An 18,084-nucleotide genomic window follows, 5' to 3' on the forward strand; every position below is an offset into this window, starting at 1 on the left:
TGGCTGCAGTATGAACCATCTACAAAATACACTGCAGTTACCTGAAGAGTAACTGAGTAGAAGAGTCTAATAACACCTCCCAACTCAAACCTCTCTCATGAAGAAGAACATGAGAAACAGATGCTTGGGAGCACCACTACCTGCAGGTTCTCGCCAAATTACATATATATTGACTTTCAAATGCATCGCTGTTCCTTTATCATTGTTGTAAGTCTGACTCTTGAAAACCTTTTCTCAGATGTTTGCTGAAGTATCTTCAGTCATTAGGACTTGGGTGTTCACCAAGATCTACTCAAGCATAATCAAAATCGGAATCAGGTTTATTATCACTGACATATGTCATGAAATTTATTGTTTGGTGGTAGTAGTACAATACAATACATAAAACATTTCTATAAGTTTCAATAAGAAATCTACTGCAAAATGAGATCAACATAGTGAGGAATGTTCATGGATTTATGAACTGTTCATAAATCTGTTGGGGAGAAGAAAAAACTGTTCCTAAAATGTGATTGTGTGTCATCAGTCTCCCGTACCTCATCCCTGGTGGTAGCATTGAGAAGAAGGCGTGAGCCAAAATAGGAGGGTTCTTAATGATGGCTGCCACCTCTTTTGAAGATGTCCTTGATGGCGGGGTGGTTAGTGTCCATGATGGAGTTGACTGAGTCTACAACCTTCTGCAGCATTTTCTGTTCCTGTGTTTTGGTGCCCGCAATATGCATAATTGGAACCTCAAATTAGAGATATGCAAAAATGCTGGTCTTTACAGTGAGCCTCAAAAAATAGTAAATAAAAAAATACAAAATTCCCTTTGGAGATGACTATTATCATGTCTCTGGTTTCCTCAGGGATGGCCACCAGACCTTAAAGGAGGTTTCATACTGCGTCATGCAGGCACACTATGTAAAGGCAGGCAAGAAGGTGAGGGAAGATGCAAGAGAGAGTAACATTAATATTTACGGTATGCTTATTGACCCAGTATGCTAAAGAATTCCTGTACTACAAGTGGTCCACACCGTAACAAAATGTAGGATGATCAACAAGGTAGAGATGGCAGCATAGTGCAATAAGACTCAAAATTAAAGGACTGCAAATAATGACAGAACAATGAAAATGATTGGGAAATACTTGAATTAGAAAATATGAGTCTAGCAGGTGCTTTGATTAATACAGAGTGGAGATCCTTTAATTTGCATCTTGTACAGAGACCTCATGATCTCATGATGTTCTCTTCCTTACTGGTGTCTATGTATTTATGCACATAATATTGCTGATTTTTGTTGAATGTTGCACCAACGCTCAATGTCAGCAAGACCAAGGCACTGATTATAGACTTCAGGAGAGGGAAACCAGAAGGCAATGAGCCAGTCTGCATCAGAGGATCAGAGGTAAAGAGGGTTAGCAACTTTAACTTCTTGGGTGTTATTATTTCAGAAGATCTGTCATGGACCCAGCATGCAAGTGCAATTGTGAAGAAAGCACGACTGCACCTCTCCTTCCTTAGGAGTCTGCAGAGATTTGGAATGACATGTAAAACTTTGACAAAGTTCTATAGATGTGTAGTGGACAGTATACTATTTACTGGCTACATCATGGCCTGGTATGGAAACATCAATGCCTTTGAACAGAAAATCCTATAAAAGTTAGTAGGTTCACCCAGTACATCATGGGTAAAACTCTCCCTACCATTGAGCACATCTATATGAAATATTGTCATGAGAAAGCAGCATCCATCATCTGAGATCCCCACCGCCCAGGTCATGCTCGTTTCTTGCTGATGCCATCAGGTAGAAGGTACAAGAGCCTCAGGACTGGCACAACCAGGTTGAAGAACAGGTTCTACCCCTCAACCATCAGGCTTTTGAATAGAAGGGGATAGCTACACTCACTTGCCATATCAATGAAATGTTCCTACAACCAAAGGTCTCACTTTAAGGACTCTTGATCTCATGTTCTTGTTATTTATTGGTATTTATTTATATTTGCCTTTGCACAGTTTGTTGTCTTCTGCACTTGGTTGATCTATCACTGATCCTGTTATAGATAGATAGATAGTTAGATACTTTATTCATCCCCAAGGGGAAATTCAACATTTTTCCAATGTCCCATACACTTATTGTAGCAAAACTAATTACATACAGTATTTAACTCAGTATAAATATGATATGCATCTAAAATCACCCTCCCAAAAAGCATGAATAAATAGCTTTTAAAAAGTTCTTAAATAGTTTACTAAAGTACACTGAGTGGTAACTTAAGCTCAGTCCTAACCCCGGCACTTTAACATGTCTTGCCCCTGGTGGTTGAATTGTAGAGCCGAATGGCGTTCGGGAGTAATGATCTCTTCATCCTGTCTGAGGAGCATTGCATTGACAGCAAACTGCCGCTGAATAGTCACTATTCTGTAGATTTACTGAGTGCGCCTATTGGAAAATGAACCTCAGGGTCGTATATAGTGACGCACTGCATATGTACTAGGATGATAAAATTTACTTTAAACACAAAACGGTAATTTCCTAATACATGTAAGTGTACAGTGTACGGTGAATAAAACTGATCCTTGATCCTTGTAGGTTACATTTTTGGGTTACAACTTATGATAGCTGTGGCAGGAATAGGCATTGCATGAATAGTTATGTCTTTAGATTAAATTTTAGGCACGATAACACATATAGAACATGAAGTGGACAGCATTCATCACTACAGATCCTCACCATCTGCAACATACCCTTTTCTTGTTCAGGTACAGCATCCTGAAGACCTACATTCAATGATTCAGGAACAGCTTCTTCCCCTCTACAATCAGATTTCTGAGCGGTCCATGAACACATTGGCACCACCTCTATAGCCCTCTTTTTTTTTTGCTGTTGATTTACTTTTGTGATTTATAGTAATTTCATGTCTTTGCACTGTTCAGCTATGACAAAATAACAATCTAAGTCAACAATAATACACCTAATTCTGATTCTGAAGTATCTGGTCCAAATTCACCGAAGTTGCGATTTAACCTGGAATGTTATCATGATGTACTGGAGTTGCAACACTTTTATGTGTATATCGTGCATAGAAGTGGAACTAATTTTATTTCGTCAGCACATCAGGATCCGTTAAACATCACAGGACACCAAACAGCATATCTTAATTAAGGCACCTATCTCTGTATATTTCAAAAAATGCTGAATGATTATCAAGAGCAACACACACAAAATGCTGGTCAGGCAGCATTTATGGAAATCAATGAACAGTTGATGTTTTGGGTCAAAACCCTTCATCAAGACTGGAAAAAGGTGGGGGGGGGGTAGAAGGGGGAAGAAGCCAGAATAAGAAGGTGGGGGAGGGAAGGGAGTACAAGCTAGAAGGTGATGAATGAAGCCAGGTGGGATGGTTAGAGGTAGAGAGCTGGGAGGTGATAAGTAGAAAAGGCAAAAGGTTGGTGAAGGAGGAATCTGATGAGACAGGAAATGGACCATGGGAGAAAACGAGGGAGGAAGGACACCAGGGGAAGTGATAGGCATGTGAGAGGTAAGAGGCCAGAGTGGGGAATTGAAAAAGAGGGAAGGTGGAGGGGATTAAAATCACTGGAAGATGGAAGAATCAATGTTCATGCCATCAGGTTGGGGGCTACCTAGATGGAATATGAGGTGTAACTCAGAGCTAGGAGCACAATAGTATTGATATAAGTTAGAGCAGAGAAATTGCAAAATGGGGAGAGCACATCTATAGATGAGATCACAAAATAATTAAATAAGGAAAGGAAAACTTCCTCAAATATTCCACTTAACAAATATGAGAAAGGTATCACAATGATCAATGTTCAAACATTGACAAACTACAGTTTATGGAACATTATGATCCTTTCAATGGAAAACAGACATCTGTTTCAAAGAGGAGGAAGCTTTATCAACAAAGGTGATGAGGTGGAATGCTTGGCAGCATCATAACTTTAAATAAGAACTACTGCGGTCAGTTATGTGTACTGCAATCAGCGTGTACAAAGGAATACTGCATTTGGATGTGGATGGAAAACAGTCAGTTGTGAATTAGCCAACAGATTTACTTAATGATCCACACCTCCAGCAGAGATTATTCTATTATAAACTCTCTTCAGAGATAAAGAAAATTGTAGGATATAGCTTCTTACTTGCAAAACTTGTTCTGGATTAAACTGATGCATGTTCGAGGCAAAAACACAAGATCCTTGGATCCATGGTGTAAAGACATTGTTCCACATAGACTTAGCCCAGCCAGGATCAGAGGTGTTCCACATCACATCTGAAGTTGTGAGGTCCAACCAGTACCTGGTAGAGGGCATCGCTGTAATCAACCTTTTGCCACTTGATTGTAATAAAACATTATTTTGGAAATCTAGCTTGGGGTGGATGTGTTTGATGCTCTTGTTGCCAATGCGTGACTTTTTTTGCATGGGGGGGGGTCTGAAGATCATGTTGCTGTTCTTTGATAATGTGAACCTTCTTAATTACTTGAAAAACCATTTCAAGTGAAATATGAAATAACAGTATTGAACTATAATAACCAGGAAGATTTCAGTTTCAATTTTTGAGCTTAATAGGTAGTTGATACCCAGTAGCAATTTTGATATTAGTGATCCACTACATGGGTGCAGAATGAGACCAAGGAATGAGATAGTAGGATTAAAACACAACTAATGTTTCCCTTCTGAATAGCATCCTTAAATTCTACCAAAATGCACATAGGTAGAAGCCAGGTGAGTCTAGGTTCAGATTTGACAGTAGCAGGTTTCATAATTAGTCACTGTCACTTTCTTGAATCTTGCAAGAAAAACTCGTGCTTTATCAGAGAATTAACATTGTGTGGTGACATGCTAATTGGAGAGACAAGGGGAGTCTAGACAAGGACTATAATGTAAATAATGAACCTTTTATTTGCTGCAACAACACATTTAGAATTAACTATTCAGGCTTAAGCGAACATTTAAAAAACATTTTAACTCATAGGTTTCGGATTTTACATTGCTTATTAAACATTCTCTAGATCACTGGTACATAATTTTATTTTCTGACCTTGCAGCCACTGTCAGGCCTACACCAAAACTGTAATGTGTGTGAAGAACCATCTTAGGAGCACCGGTGGTTCCGCTGGTAAAGAAAATAATCAATGGATCGAAACTCTTGGTCCTTGCACATTTGTGATCAGAGGATGCATTTCTTAAGAGAAAGAATTAAGACTCTTGTCAAATCTGTAACTTTTCATTCTGAAAATTTCACAGTGAGATACTTTCACTTGTTAAACAATAACATCTCTAATGAAGTCTTTTTAAATTAATCAAATGTCCCTATGCTCTGCAACACAGTATAATCGAACAGAAACTGATATTAAGCCACAGAAAGTGTTAGCAGGAAGATTTGATCAAAGACATGCTGGAAGGAGCATTTTAAAGGAGGAGTGATAGGTAGACATTTAGAGGACAGGATTCTAAAGCTATGGAACAATGCAACCCAGAGGCAAGATAGGGTACACATGATGACAGAGTCTTCTTAGGGTCCAATCAAAGGTATAATTGTTCTTCCTTTAATTGTTCTTCCATAACTGTAAGGTACTGATGAATATTAAAAACATCAAGTACTGCAGGTGTAACCCATCAGCAAGTTGCTTGATAGCAGAGAAGCTTGACTAGTTGTGGTCTGTGTTGTCACCTGCTGCAGGAAGGTGTCAAGTCGGTGCGCGGAGGTGGTGGGCAGTCTAACAAATGGTGCAAGTAATTGTCTTGGACATTTTTTCTCATGTTTGCCATGTTGGACATTGGTAACATAGAGTACTGCAAATCCAGTTCACAGGTTCATTGGTGAGATTGATGGTGGGGGAGCTGCATGGCCTTGGTTGTGGTGTGGACCAGGCCTCATGCTATGGGGTTGCCTGTTGCAGCTGCACAGGGGGAAAAGATGGTGGAGGCAGTGACATGTGGCAAGTGTCTATGCAGGGTTGGGTGCTGGCCCCTTCCATCAGTGCTGCTCTCCAGTGTTCGCACAGTGGAAGACAAACTGGATTGCGTTCTTCTGCGGCTGCATTAGCATGTGATGACTGGATGACTGCAAGCTTGTTCTAGCCAAATATCCCATGCAGCATTGATCTACAGGTCTTGACACTAACGTACTTGGGCGAAAATACTTTTTTGCATGACTATGTTTACTGCTGTTGTAATTATATGTGCTATATGTACCTTGTGCTGTGTATGACTGTTGGTACTGTATTTTGCACCTTGGCCCCGGAGAAATGCTGTTTCATTTGGCTGTAGTCATGGATATTCATGTATGGTTGAATGACAATTAAACTTGAACCTGAACTTGAATTGCAAAGCTGCAATGATTAAAGTCTGGTGTGCCCAGGAGGTCAGAATCAGAGGAGCACAGATATGGATGTGAACTGTCAAGCATTCAAATATCAGAACAAAGTTTCTGGAGAGCATAATTTTGTGTAGTAGGTGCAAAGTTGCACAGGAATGGTCAAATCTATAGGAAACTAAGACATGTGTGAAGGTTAAAACTGCAGATGATCTGAAGCAGAGTGGATCTCGATAACATTATGGAGTTTGGAACAGGTACCTTTTATATATGAGCAGATATCAGAATCAGGTTTAATAGCACTAGCATATGTCATGAAATTTGTTAACTTAGCGGCAGCAGTACAATGCAATACATGATAAATATAGAAAAAAACTGTGAAATACAGCAAATACAACATACACAAAATGCTGGTGGAACACAGCAGGCCAGGCAGCATCAATAGGGAGAAGCACCGAAACATCGACAGTGCTTCTGATGTGTGTGTTGGCATCAATGTGTGTATAGATGTGTGTGTTGTTTGAATTTCCAGCATCTGCAGATTTCCTTGTGTTTGCTCTTTAAATACAGTACCTATAATATATTTATATATATATATATAAAACATTGTTAAATTAAATATGTAGGGCAAAAACAAAAAATTAAAAGGAATTTGAGATAGTATTCATGGGTTCAATGTCCATTTAGAAATCAGATGTCAGGGGAGAAGAAGCTGTTTCTGAATCTCTGAGTATGTGCCTTTAGGCTTCTGTACCTCCTTCCTGATGGTAACAGTGAGATGAGGGCATGTCCTAGGTGGTGGGGGGGGGGGGGGGGTCCTTAATGATGGACACCACCTTTTTGAGACACTGCTTCTTTAAGATATCTTGGATACTATGGAGGTTAGTGCCCATGATGGAAATGACTGATTTTACAACTCTACTGCATCGATATGTTGGGACCAGGTTTGGTCCTTAAGAGATATTGACAGCCAGGAACATGAAATTGCTCACTCTCTCCACCTCTGCTCCCTCAATGAGAAGTAGTTTCGCTCATCTTACCCTTCCTGAAGTCCACTATCAGCTCTTTGGTCTTATTGACATTGAGAGCAAGGTTGTTGCTGCGACACCACTCAGTTAGCTGACACATCTTACTCTTGTACTCCTTCTTGTCTGCATCTGAGATTCTGCCAACAATGGTTGCACTGTCTGCAAATTCATAGATGGCATTTTAGCAATGCCTAGCCACACAGCCATGGGTGTAGGGAGAGCAGAGCAGTGGGCTAAGCACAGACCTCTGAGGAGCACCAGTGTTGATTGTCAGTGAGTTGGAAATGGTATTAGCAATGGTATTAGAAGGAGGTACAGAGGCCCAGGCTCTGTAGTTTCTTGATCAGAACTGTAGGAATAATAGTGTTAAACGCTGAGCTATAGTCAATAAACAGGATCCTCCTGACATAGGTATTTATACTGTCCATGTGATCCAACACCAGGTGGAGGTTCACTGAGATCACGTCCACCATGGACCTATTGTGGCGATAGGTTAATTGCAGTGGATCCAGGTCCTTTCTGAGGACAATGTTGTGCCAAAACCATGGCTGAAAACAGCCTTGTTCCAGTTCAGATAATGTTTTAGGTAGGCAGTGATGTCAGGGGGCTGATTTGATGGCGGGAACTAAAGGTAACAGCGTGAATTTTTGCTTTATTTAATCAGAGAAAATTTCTGCTCATCTATTATTGGATAAATAGTGTGACAAATTTGAAATAGTGGAGTAATCCAGAGAGCTGTCTCATCAGAGTGCATGTGGAACCTGATAATGTGCCTTCAGAGGATGACAATGAGGAGCACTGTATATATTAAAAAACAAAAAGAGCTGAGTACAGTTCTGTTGAGACATCCAAATGTAACAGGGCCAGATTGAGAAGAGATACCAGATGACTCTCTAACTGCCATTGGATATATAAGAAAAGGCATCAAGTCCAATGTCTAATCTAGTTCATTAACCTGGATTGATGAGTATTTAATGCCCATTGTTCTGAGAGTTCTTTGATCTCTGAGTAGAGAAACAGCACAAACAAAAATTTATTTTAAAAAAACTTTCAGTGTTTATGGTGAAACTTTAATTAGAAATCCGGAACACAGCTGACATGCTTAACTGGCTGTATCATCATTTGTTATGGGGAGCGGGGCACTGCACAGGATTGAAATAAGCTGCAGAAAGTTGTAAACCCAGTCAGCTCCATCATGGGCCCTAGCCATCCCAGCATCCAGGACATCTTCGCGGAGTGATGCCTCAAAAAGGCGGCATCCATCATTAAGGACCTTCATCACCTAGGTCATGCCCTCTTCTCATTGCTACCATCTTAATGATTCAGGAATGGCTTCTTCTCCTTTGCCATCAGAAACTTCTGAAAGGACATTGAACCCATGTACACTACTTCACAATTCCCCCCCCCCCTTTTTGCACTACTTATTTAATTTATTTATAATTAATTTACAGTTGTTATTATGTGCTGTAATGTGCTGTTGCTGCATAGCAACAGATTTCATGACCTATGCCAGTGATATTAAACCTGATTCTGATAAGCATGTGGTATGACAGGCTTTATATTACTCCACCAAGGTAAATGTTATTGATTGTATTGTGTTGGGGTCATGAAGATGAGGACTACATTTTAAATATGGCAAATCCAAGCTGCACTTACTGGTTTAATAAACTAGAAAGTAACCCACTTTTGAAATTTCAGTCAATAATTATAATTTACATGAGTGATATTGTGAGACCCAGGTTCTAGTCACTACTTGGAAAACTATCAGCTTGATAGTGGATGCACGGTGGTCCAACCGTAATTCACTGAGTTTCCTATGCAAAGAGTTGCCACTTTATTGAATGATAGCGTCGTCTTCGGGGCTGAGTGGCAATGTTCCCTCAAATTTGGAATGACAAGCGTGCGCAAAAATCGTGTGCTGTGCAATTTTTTACCCAGAGACACGTGGATGCACTGAATTCTTAAGTGGAATTAAACAAGAATCTGTTCAAAGTATAAACTACCAAATCCAGTTTGTTGTTCATTGTTTAAAAGAAATAAACTAATACACATCAATGAATCGCATTTCTCATATACTCAAAGCTAGTTGACAAAATATCTAGTTAGGCATTTTATTTGGAAATGATTGCATACAGCACAGATTTTGTGGCTTCAAAGGAAAAGGAAATATGATTGAGTACGATCGTGAAGTATACTTAGCATGCCAACGAAGGAAGAGGGTGACAGCCTTTTGTGTGCAGTTTAAATTCCTTTGTGTGCTAATAGCAAAAGATGTGTGCTCGTGGACATGCACACACCTTTGAGGGAACATTGCTGAATGGGATATTCCTACTTCTAATTCCTAGCCCATTCCTTAGCCAGACTGATGCACCATCAATAACTCGGTTTTTATTGACTGGAAGAAAGAACAAGCAGCAATTGACCACCATGCTACATCCTGGAGACTGAGGGCAGGGCTCAGGCCTCAATCGCCTTTATACAGGGGTCTGTGGGAGGAGCCACAGGAGCAGTCAGCGTGTCCAGACAGGTATATGTAGTTCACCACACAGACCTACAACAATTTGGGCTTCGAGGGAGAGAGGAAGAGGAGAGCCATCTGCAGTACCACCAATGCGGAAGAGAGACCCTCAAGGTGGCTGTGACTCAAGAGAGGGGAGCCATGGGGTCATGTGTAGCTGGCCATCTGGACAAGCTGGGGTCTGATCAGCCCCGGCCGGGTCACCTGGAGACGGGTGTATGATGTTGAAAGACCCGAAACACCCGATGATTCCAGGATCATCACTGATGATGTGTCCAGAAGCATCAGTAGATGTATGCACACAGCTTTATTGTGAATCCATGATGAACTGCTGCAGACTTGCAGACTGTCAGAATGATGTGATAAAGTTACCGCAAACTCTAGGGATAGGCAGATTTAGATTGCATCACAATTGCGCATTGTGGTGTTGGGACCAGTTTAAGCATCCTTTGGAATGTTTTGGTCACATGTAAAATTGACACGGCTTGTACTAAAAATGATGACATATGTACTATATATATTTTGTATGATCTACAGTACATTTGGCAGCTTAATGTTCCATAGCTCCAGTATCCCAAGTTCAGTCCTGACCCCAGACTCACTATGACTACATGTAATTCCCCCCAAATGTTGTTGATAGGTTAATTAGCTGCCAGGGAAATAAGTGGGGGAAGGAGACTTGAGAGCCAGTATAGACTTGATTTATCAAATGTTGTAAGAGACTATAAAACTATTAAATATGAAGTAGTAGATTCAGATTTATATATCATAGGTGCATCAAAACATACAGTGAAACGTGTTGTTTGCCTTAACAACCAATATAATCCAAGGATGCACTGGGGGCAGCCCACAAATGTCGCCAGGCATTCTGGCAGCAACATTGCATGTCCACCATGTTCAGCAGAAGAGCACAAGCAAACAACAAAACAAAAAATGCAAAACAAGCCCCTTTTCCCACCTTCCCATCCACCCCCACACAGACAGACTTCCAGCCCCATTTAATGCACACTGGTATTCCAAACCATTAAAACTACTTGACAAATAATTCATGCTGAATAATTAGTAGAATGCTTGCTATTCTTTGTTCTAAAATGATTGAACTTTCTGAAAACAGCTAATATTTGTAGCACATATATTTGAAATGCTTTTCTTCTGAGGTTATGCAGCATCAATCATTTTAAAATGTATTCATACAAGTACTAACCGGTAAAGGTCATGGAAATTAATCCATCCCTTTCTGTATTTATGTGATATGATCATCTTTGCTTTGAGCGATGGGCACTGGGACATCACTGCCTCCACTGAATCTGCCAGTACGTCATTTGTAACGATACATTTTGCATTGGATGCCTGCAACCTGTATAAAATGTCTTTGGTAGTTAGCTGGCTTGTTCCAGGGATCAGTACAGTACCTTCAAGAAGAACAAAAGAAAAAGAAGCTGCCTAAGTATTTGCGGAGAGCAACTAAAACTGAAATGAATTGAAAGCTCACAGTTGGTAGGATTTATGAAAACAAAATGTGACACAAGTTGGAAATTTTAAATCAACATAAGGGTGCCTCAGGGACTCCAGCTCTGGATTTTTCCCTTGGGGTTTACTCCTGAATCCTTCCCCATGAGTGGGCACAGCTGTAAGGCAGTGGAGATTAGGGATCAGAGTTACTAGGTGAACGCTTAAGATACATAGTTGTGTAACTTGAAAGTTGTAGTGAATAATTTTAGTTTGTCCTTGTCTTGTTGATGTGGTTAAAAATTTACCCATACTTGGCACTTTGTATGCTCTTTACCAAATCTGTGATCCATAAGTTGCTTGTTGCAGGGAATTAGGTAACATGTTCACCCGGCCATCTATGTGCAGCACATCTCCAAACATTCCGCGGCCCTGTTCACACAATTCCACGGTGACCCAGAGAGAGTGAGAACGGACACAGTATATATTAACGGTACGTTGATTCCAGAAGCTGGTACAGTGGCACCAGAATGAAAGGGCTGCAGCATTCTTCGAATGGGTCAAATGATAACTAACATGGCCGTGGCAGCTTCCTACCAGCCGATAGCGTTAACCCTTCACACTACAATGCTGGGCATATTCAAATCAAATCAAGTCTAATTATCATTCAAGACATACATAGATACAGTTCAATGAGACAGTGTTCCTCGATATTGATATTCAGCAATATTAGTTACATTTGGGAGCTAAAGCTCAGAGAGTCAGAACAGTCGACATGACTAATTGAATAAGGTTATGGAATTTTTTCCTGCACTGCTCCCAGGGTGAGCGAAACTCACTTAAGTGGCAACTTTTGCTGCTACCTTCGTTTCATTCACAAAGTAGGTGCTTCATCAATGGCCTTACCTCAATTATAAGGTCAGAGGTAGAGATGTTCACTAATGTTTATAAAATGTTCAAATGAATCAGCCTTAATGCATCAAAAATGTCTAAAAAATTAAACTACACTCAGAGGCCACTTTAATAGATATAGGAGTGGGAACCGATGTGGTCTTCTGCTACTGCAGCCTGTCCACTTCAGACAGACAGACATACTTTATTGATCCCGAGGGAAATTGGGTTTCGTTACAGCTGCACCAACCAAGAATAGGGTAGAAATATAGCACTATAAAACCATAAATAATTAAATAATAATAAGTAAATTATGCCAGGTGGAAATAAGTCCAGGACCAACCTATTGGCCCAGGGTGTCTGACACTCCGAGGGAGGAGTTGTAGGGTTTGATGGCCACAGGCAGGAATGACTCCCTATGACGCTCAGTGTTCATGTTCGATGCATTTTACATTGAGATATTCTTCTGCACATCAGCGTTGCAATGTGTGGTTATTTGAGTTACTGTCGCTTTCCTGTCTATTTGAACCAATCTGGCCATTCTCTTCTGACCCCATTCATTAACAAGGCGTTTTCACCCTTAGAACTGCACTCAATGGAATTCTTTTTATTGCACCATGCTCTATAGGTTCTAGAGACTTGTGTGTGAAAATCCCAGGGGGTTAGCAGCTTTTTTAGATACTCGAATCACCCTGTCTGGCACCAACAGTCATTCCACGGTCCAAGTCACTTGGATCATATTTCTTCCCTATTCTGATGTTCGGTCTGAACAATAACTGAACTTCTTGACCAGGTCTGCATGCTTTTATGCATTGAGGTGTTGCTACATGATTTGACTGATTAGATATTTACATTAACAAGGAGGTGCACAGATGTACCTCATAAAATGTCTCATTGCACTGTTCAGTTTAATGTTCTTACCTGTTCTCATGCATGCTACATTCAACAGCCACCATTCTGGAATGAGGGGCAGGACAACAATAACTCGATCAGTTAATTGAAGATTGCATGCATCAGATAAGATATTGGCCACCTTCTTGGAGTAAAGAGCAAGGTCCTGGAAGCTCCATTTCATTTCTTGTCCTCTTTGATTCAGCCACCACAAAGCAGGGTTTGAACCTCTGCTTCCATTCTATCAGTGGAAAAAGCAATGCAAAAGTAAAACCTTAAGGTTATTTGATTAAGGGCACATTGCAAAGCTTTCCCAATGTAAGCTTCATAATCAATTTAGTTTATCAGAAACAATTTTTAAACAAACTTGTTAATTATTGGCACTGCAATAATTTGAATTTTTTATTGCAAATTCTCTGCAGCAACGTGACACATTTCTAATGTCTAGTTTTTTTTTAACTGGATTTAAAATAGTTTGTGTTTTGTAACTTTTTGTAAATTAGGAAAATTATTTTATCTCCTCTGCTGGTTTTGCGACTTGTGGCACATCAGGTGGCAACCTCGCCACTTCTTCAGCTTGACGCTCAACCCAACACGGAAGGAAAGCATGCAAGGAGGCAGCCGGTTTCAAACCTGGGACTACTCCCCTTGAAGTCTGACTACACCACTGGGCAGCTACCTCTAATGGTTGTCACGTCTTAAAGTTTAAGTAGACTTATTAAACCTTTAAAAAAATCAATATAATTTTAAAATATCTTAATATAATTGAAAAATATTGTTGAATCCATAGAATATTTAAATCTTAAATCACACATCACCGATTTGGTACCTAAAAATGAACAGTCATTACCTTTTCCATGTCACTCCATTTATCAAGGACATCACTTGCAAAATTAAAGTATTCTGGCACTTGCGGTTTGTACTCCAGCCTCATCGATTCATAGTCTGTGGAATTTTTAGGTTTACTCTTCTTATTATCTGAGAAGAATAGCTTTACATGGTTCTTCGGTATCCCAAAAGCTCCTCGATTGCAATTAGACAGGTAGGAATTGACACTTCTTACTGGTAGCTTCAGCACGCGAAATGGAATAAATAGGACGTTCATCCTGTATCTTGTAGAAAAAGAGAGTCAAACACACGACAAACACAGACACACAGCGATGATACATAATGTAGAGGAATACTGACCATGAACAAGATAACTACTTTAATCATTAAACCAAACTGGGCCACTGAGTTACAATGTTTGCTGTGTAGTCAAATTCAAATTCCAGTTTTCAGGCATTTGGACTCGAACTTGTTTTTCTCAAGTACTGAGTATCATCATCATCATTACGTGTAGTGTTGAACGAAGTGGGCGAACATGGTCTTTGACCATGACTGTTCCTGGCACGTTTTTCTACATAAGTAGTTTGCCTTTGCCTTCTTCTGGGCAGTGTCTTTTCAAGATGGGTGACCACAGCCATTATCAATACTCTTCAGAGATTGTCTGCCTGGAGTCAGTGGTCACTTGTGATAAGCACCAGCTGCTCATATGACCATCCACCACCTGTTCCTGTGGCTTCACGTGACCCTGGGGGAGGTTGCTAAGCACGTGCTACAACTTACAACTTACCCAAGGGTGACCTGCAGGCTGGCAGAGGGAAGAAGCGTTTTACGCCTTGGCGGAGGGAAGAAGCGTTTTACGCCTCTTTTGGTAGAGACGAATCTCCACCCTGCCACCCTATAGTGAGCAAATAATGAGCATATGGACTAAATGGTGCAATAATGATAAAAGAAATGCCAGAGCCTAATTTCAGGATTTTAAGAAAAATGAAGACTGTAACACCATGAGACATAGGAGTAGAATTAGGCCATTCAGCCCATCAAGTTCTGCTCTGCTGATTTCATTTTCTCTCACTGCCACATTCTCCTGCCTTCTTGCCATAACCTGCAGCACAAATCACGCTGTTTGAGTATCCTTTGTTGAACATAAACATGACCAATGTTCAGACAATAACAAATAAAAGCATACTAGATGGATCTTTGGAGGCTGTTTAAAGATCAGGAATGGGTGTTAGGATGACGCTCCACGTGATCAAATCACCAAGGTATGTTAAGACATTCTTTGTCACAACCAAGACAACAAATTTGTCACTACTGATTTCTGCAACTGACCTCAAAGGAATACATTCAGAAAATATAATGGAACAATTAAGGCAGTATAGTCAGAAGATTATAACTGGTGGTACATCTTGTTTCATTAAAAAAAGAATTCCAATATTTGAAGCATTTGGATAGGTATATGGAGGGTAAGGACTTGGAGGGCCATGAGCTGAATGTGGGAAACTGATACTAACAGGGATGGGCCTTGCACTAATATTCTATAACATAAGAAAAGAAAGTCTACAACTGCTGTAAAAATTATACAGTAACAGATCATTACTACATTAAATCTTCTACCACCTAAATTGGAGTGTTTTCCTTAAGAGCGAAGGCAATAAATTTAGAATTGTAATATGTCTATTTTATTTTCCTGCCACTTGTGCATGCATTTCCTGGAAGAACCACGTCAAACAATTCAAAGACAGAGTATTTGGAGGCATGTGCCCCCCACCCTGGAAGGCTGGGGTGAACAGATAGATTCTAAAATGGGCATGATTTTAAGACGATAAGATATAAGAGTGGAATTTCGCTATTTGGCCCATCAAGTCTGCTCTGCCATTTCATCATGATTGATCTATTTTCCTTCTCAGCCCCAGTCATCTGCCTTCTACCCGTATCCCTTCATGCCCTGACTAATCAATAATCTGTCAACTTCTACCTTAAAGGTGCCTAATAACTTGATCTCCCCAGCCGTCTGTGGCAACAAATTCCACAGATTGATCACTCTCTGGCTAAAGGATTTCCTCCTTATCTCCATCCTAAAAGGATGCCCCTCTATTCTGAGGCTGTGTCCTCTGGTTTTAGACTCCCCCACCAGAAGACACATCCTCTCCACATCCACTCTATTTAGGCCTTGCAACATTTGATTGGTTTCAATGAGGCCACCTCTAATTCTTCTGAATTCCAGTGAGTAGAGGCTCAGAACCATCAACTGCTTCTTATATGATAAGCAATTCAATCTGGGATAATTTTCACAAACCTTCTTTGAATCCTCTCCAATGTCAGCACATCCTTTCATAGATAAGGAGCACAGAACTGTTCACAATTCTCCAAGTGAGGCCTCACTACTGCTTTCTAAAGCCTCAGTATTATATCCTTGCTTTTATATTCTAGTCCTCCTGTAATGAATGCCTTTCCTTTCTGATCACTGACTCAACCTCCAAGTTAACCTTTAGGGAATCTTAATGAGGACTCCCAAGTCCTTTTGCACCTCAGATTTTTCAATTTTCTCTCTATTTAAATAGTCTACACTTTTATTTCTTCTACCAAGGTGCATGACCATATACTTCTCAATACTGAATTCCATTCAGTATTGCCCATTCTCCCAATCTGTCCAAATCCTTCTGCAGCCTCTTTACTTCCTCAAAACTGCTCCTCCACTTATCTTCGTATCGTTCACACTTGGCCACAGAGCCATCAATTCCATCATCCAAGTCACTGACCTGTAATGCCCAACACAGCCCCTGTGGAACACCACTAGTCACTGGCAGCCAATCAGAAAAGGGTCCCTTTATTCCCACTCTGCCTCCTGCCAACCAGCCAGGTTCTATTCATTCTTGTATCTTTTTTGTAATACCATAGGTTTTTAACTTGTTAAGCAGCATCCTGTGTGGCACCTTGTCAAAGACCTTCTGAAAATCCAAGTACACAACATCCACCACCTTTGTCTATACTACTTGTTATTTCTTCAAAGAATTCCAATAGATTAGTCAGGCAAGATTTTCCCTTAAGGGAACCATGCTGACTATGGCCTATTTTATCATGTGCCTCCAAGTACCCCAAAACCACATCCTTAACAATCGACTCCAACATCTTCCCAACCATTGAGGTCAGACTAATTGGCCTATAGTTTCCTTTCTTTGGCCTCTCTCCCTTCTTGAAGAGTGGAGTGACATTTGCAATTTTCTATTCCTCCGGAACCGTGCCAGAAACAATTGATTCTTGAAAGATCACTACTAATCCCTCCACAATCTCTTCATCCATCCCTTCCTCAGAACCCTGGGGTGTACTTCGACTGGTCCGGGTGACTTATCTACCTTGAGACCTTTCAGTTTCCCCAAGAACCTTCTCTCTGGTATTGGCAACTTTTCACACTTCTGCCCTGACACACCTGAACTTCCAGCATAATACTAGTGTCTTCCGCAGTGAAGACTGATGTAATATACTTATTCAGTTCATCCGCCATTTATAGTCCCCCACTCTACCTCTTCAGCATCATTTTCCAGTGGTCCGATATCTACTCACGCCTCTCTTTTACACTTTAGATATCTGAAGAAAATTTGGCAACCTATAGGTATCCTAATTATCCAGTCATGCAAAATATGATGGATAATTGTGCTATTATTATGGATTTAGCATATAATTCCTGCTGTCTGTTTGCTGAGTGAAACTTTTCTTTCCACTTCCAATCCTTACCTAGACTCTTCATTTATATATCTGTTGGATCAAGTGTTCCAAATTTTCAAACAGAAGCTTATGAATCTGGATTAATAAATTTATTGTTAGTGTATTATATAAACAATCAAGCCACATTTAAATGACCTACCTACCTACTCCCCGTTACACGCTGGTGCTTAGGCCAGCAATGAAGGTCTTCCATCTGTGGCAGTGTTCAGTGCCTCCATCATGGAAGTAGCTCAGTCAGTCAGTCACTACTGTCGGTCATGCAAGTCCCAAGTGGAGACTCAGGAATGCTTTCATACACACATGTAGAAGGATTCTTCACTTCTGTTTCTGTAATAGTTTTGTTTTATCAGTCAGGATTATTAGTCCTGAGCTGAACCCCCAAATCTGGAGGACCAGTGGACGCCTCTACCCATCGAACCATAGAACATTACAGCAC

The 18,084-nt window shown here is 40.4% G+C and overlaps 1 protein-coding gene across 2 annotated transcripts in view; it reads right to left on the reverse strand.

Moving 5' to 3' along the window:
• Positions 1-18,084, reverse strand: part of acsm3 (acyl-CoA synthetase medium chain family member 3) — a 61,575-nt gene that overhangs the window by 26,406 nt on the left and 17,085 nt on the right. Inside the window, exons 2-6 of one of the 2 annotated variants that reach the window (XM_059979104.1) lie at positions 13,948-14,209; positions 13,128-13,338; positions 11,071-11,278; positions 5,043-5,186; positions 4,142-4,298 (exon numbers count right to left, since the gene is read on the reverse strand). In XM_059979104.1, the coding sequence (XP_059835087.1) occupies positions 4,142-4,298; positions 5,043-5,186; positions 11,071-11,278; positions 13,128-13,338; positions 13,948-14,202 (975 nt within the window). In that variant the 5' untranslated portion in view covers positions 14,203-14,209. Of the gene's footprint in view, positions 1-4,141; positions 4,299-5,042; positions 5,187-11,070; positions 11,279-13,127; positions 13,339-13,947; positions 14,675-18,084 lie in introns of those variants that run through there. The other variant, XM_059979105.1, reaches the window with a different exon arrangement.

This window comes from Hypanus sabinus, chromosome 9 (genome assembly GCF_030144855.1).
Source record: "Hypanus sabinus isolate sHypSab1 chromosome 9, sHypSab1.hap1, whole genome shotgun sequence".
NCBI lineage: Eukaryota > Metazoa > Chordata > Chondrichthyes > Myliobatiformes > Dasyatidae > Hypanus > Hypanus sabinus.